The 3377-nt window shown below is 33.3% G+C and overlaps 1 protein-coding gene across 1 annotated transcript; it reads left to right on the forward strand.

The window, feature by feature from the left end:
* Nucleotides 1-382: 382 nt before the first annotated feature.
* LOC125218641 (protein AAL-toxin resistant 7-like) lies at nt 383-2126 on the forward strand. Its single transcript, XM_048120358.2, has 2 exons — nt 383-1120; nt 1936-2126. The coding sequence occupies exons 1-2, from the start codon at nt 531-533 to the stop codon at nt 1982-1984; spliced, it is 639 nt and encodes a 212-aa protein (XP_047976315.1). The 5' UTR covers nt 383-530; the 3' UTR covers nt 1985-2126.
* Nucleotides 2127-3377: the final 1251 nt, after the last annotated feature.

The following is a 3377-nucleotide window of genomic DNA, read 5'->3' on the forward strand; positions in this document are numbered from 1 at the left end:
TCAGTAAAACAGTAAATATGACATTTATTGGTGTAGAACAAAATTGTAAAATATGATGATTTTTGGTGGAAGGAGGAAGTTGTTTTTTCCTTCAATTCTTATCCAGCATCGAAATAAAATCAATTAAAAAAATAAAATTTTCATATTTTATATATTCCTCGTTCCTATTAAATGTAAGAAAGGAAAAAAAAATTATTTCTTTAAATTTCACTTTCATTGTACCAAAAATGACTTCACAATTTATATATTTAAAAATAATTCTAATTTTAGAATTTGACATTGGAAAAGTAGAATTTTGACACCGCTAAAACTATAGACTCTATTTGAGCTGTGTATATATCTAGAGTGAGCATCTGTTTTTTTGTATATAAGCAAGCAAGCACTAGTAGTAGCATCTTACCTCCTCCTCGGCTGCAAAAGTGGGCTGGAAAAATAGAAAAGGATGATCCACTGTCTTCTCACTTTCCACCCCACTCAATTTCCCAATCCTTTGTAATTATAGTGAGAGATCTATATCTATCTATGAATCTATGAAGAAGAGACCAAAATCTAAAAATGATGTAAAACAAGCCCATCTCTCCTCAACAACAACCACAACCATGACAGAAACAGATCCACCCAAGAAGCAAGTCCGAAGAAGGCTTCAGACAAGAAAACCTTATCAAGAAAACCTGCTCAACATGGCCGAAGCCCGCCGCGAAATCGTGGCCGCCCTCAAACTCCACCGCGCCTCCATGAAACACCAACAGGCGCAAGCCAGAATTTGCGATTTTGCACCGAAGCAAAACCCGCCTTATGAGTGTTGTTCCTATCCGGCCCCCCCGCCGCCTATGGGAGATTTTGAGGGTCTTGATTTTGCTCTGCCAAGGCAGGCGCTGGGGCTGAATCTGAACCTGCATGACCTCATCACCGCGCCTTGTTCGGTTTACTCGCCTCCTCCTCCTCCTCCTCCCCAATTGCTGGAGAAGCCGGATGGCTTTGAGTTCTTGGAAATCGGAGGAGAGGAGGAGAGGGAAGAGGAAGTTGTGGAATTTCCGGCGTGGCTGATTGCGAATGAGAGCTGTTTGGAGCTGCACCATCTTCATCACCCTGATTTCCTTCAGGCCTCTGTTTTGCCATGGTAACATTTCTTTCCAATTAATTCATTCATTTACGGTTGGCGGTGGATTACAAGATTGCCTTTTCATCCATTTATTCACTCATCGGATAAGGATCCGTGATCGGTCGTTTCTGGCTTCTTCTCTTACATTTTTTTGGGGAAATTTTTAAATGAGTATAACTTTTTTATTCTGACTAATTAAATTGATTCTCACTGAACAATTTGCACGCACGTATACCTGGATTTGGGATTTGACGGAAGTTAGTGAATTTTATTAACCAGATTTTACATTGAATTTCTAAAGGAGTTGAGTCTTAATTAGAAAACAATTGTTTTTTCATTTATTTTGGATAGTAAAGCTATGAAATTAGTGTAGCCAAATACATTGTATAATTGTATAATAGTAGTACTTCTCTTTTTACTAGATTTGAATCAATATATCTGACGTTGTAAATGAATAGTGCCGAGATACCTATGGTAAACCAGCAATAGGCTCAATTCTCAAGTGCATAGAATTTTATCCCTAGAGAAGTTCTCGCCATCAAACATAGGTTTAATGCTTTAAACCTAGCACAATTTTCCTACTCATGACTTTATACTAGTGCAAAACTTATGGTGTGATTTTATTTAATCTGACAATATTAATTCAAACTACTATGCAATTTATTCTTAGTTCCGTTTCTTCGTGGACTTCTTATAGCCTCGAGTGTAATTTTATTATATTTGTGCTGGAATATAATATTATTATACTTATCTCGTAATTTATAGTGTCTAACTTTCATGATCGATCGATGCTTAAATTAATTAATCTTACTTTTTTGTTGTTAAAATTGCAGCATGGAGATCGAGGAAATTGAAGGAATGGATGGAGATTGGTTGGCTTGAGAATGTTTTGATTGTGTTTCTTTTTTTTCGCATGATCAAATATATATGCGTGCTCAATATTAATGTGGGCGCTAGGAATTTTTTGAATTTAAGTTTACAAACTAAGTCTCTCTATTATATATAATTATAAACGTTGTTCTCATCTCGTATTATAAAATAATACTATCGTGATATAATTTTATGTAGTTAATGTACTTATATATGCATCAAGTAATAGTGGTTCGGATTTCCAAGAAATATATGGCAACATGTAAAAGAATTTCTTGATGGCGAAGAATTGATTTTGCAAGGTGATCTTTATATATTTGTATGCTATCCTCTTTTTTTTCTTGTATCGTAGTTTTTACATAAATGAATTGGAATATATATTTATGAAAGTGTGAAAATGGTTACTGTTTTATTTGTATCAAGTAGGCTAAAGCTTATATGCCATATGAATAATATGATAATAGTACTATATAAGGCTTTATTAGTAGTTGGGGTATCGGAAATGGGCCTGCTCTAAAGATGTTGTTTAGCCCATTATTGCTGCATGATCATGTCTGGTTTAAAATAGTTTGGCCAAACTTTTTATTATTATTAGACTAAGGGTATCCACCGGCGGATCCAGTGATTATTCTCATTACTGATTAGTAGGCACCCCAAAGGGTGAGACAACTAACCTAAGAATTTTAAATTGCTCAATACCCAAAACAGTGATCGACTTACCAAACTTTAGTCACCAATGATTCAACTATAAAAACACATTACATTATCTTCTTTTTTTTCTGTTAATAGTCACTCAACTTTTATCGAAACCATCCAACTTATATTCTTGTCATTGAGATTATTTTTCCACCATATACGTCGTCTTAAGGCACTTCAAACGTTTAGATTTGATTGAGATTGTATATTAGTGGCGAGGCCAGGAATTTTGCGGTGGAGGGTTCAAGAACAAGAAAAATTTTAGCTCTACCACTGATAATAGTTGTGGGTATCTCTCGATAGTTTTGTCATTGAAATTAGTCATAGTAAGACCCTTACATGTTTTGTCTTTTTTTGATCATTTAGAATAAGAAGATCTTAAAATTAAAGGTATGTTTTCAGATATGTAATACTCAAGAAATAAATACATATCAAGCAAATTTAATCTAATCGAGAATAATTGATATAAGCATTTTGTGATTACCTTTAAAAGAATTTTACCTACTAATAAAATTAAATTTTTCATAAGTAAAGCAAATTGCTTAATTGTATATAGTAGAAAATTTTGATGAAATTATAAATTATATTACAATACCAATAAAAAAATAGTTTAAAATATAATATACTATTACAATGTTTATAAATCATTTAACAAATAACATCCTTTCAAAATTATAACCATTAAAAGTCATTGAATAAATAGTATCAT

Source organism: Salvia hispanica, chromosome 1 (genome assembly GCF_029641045.1).
Source record: "Salvia hispanica isolate PSC_SH4W2 chromosome 1, Shi_PSC_v1, whole genome shotgun sequence".
NCBI lineage: Eukaryota > Viridiplantae > Streptophyta > Magnoliopsida > Lamiales > Lamiaceae > Salvia > Salvia hispanica.

Bases quoted from the DNA above. Each gene is read 5' to 3' on its own strand.
- LOC125218641 (XM_048120358.2), top strand. From the start codon at position 531: ATGAAGAAGAGACCAAAATCTAAAAATGATGTAAAACAAGCCCATCTC. The intron at 1,121-1,935 runs GTAACATTTCTT...TTAAAATTGCAG, and splicing joins CAGGCCTCTGTTTTGCCATG to CATGGAGATCGAGGAAATTG.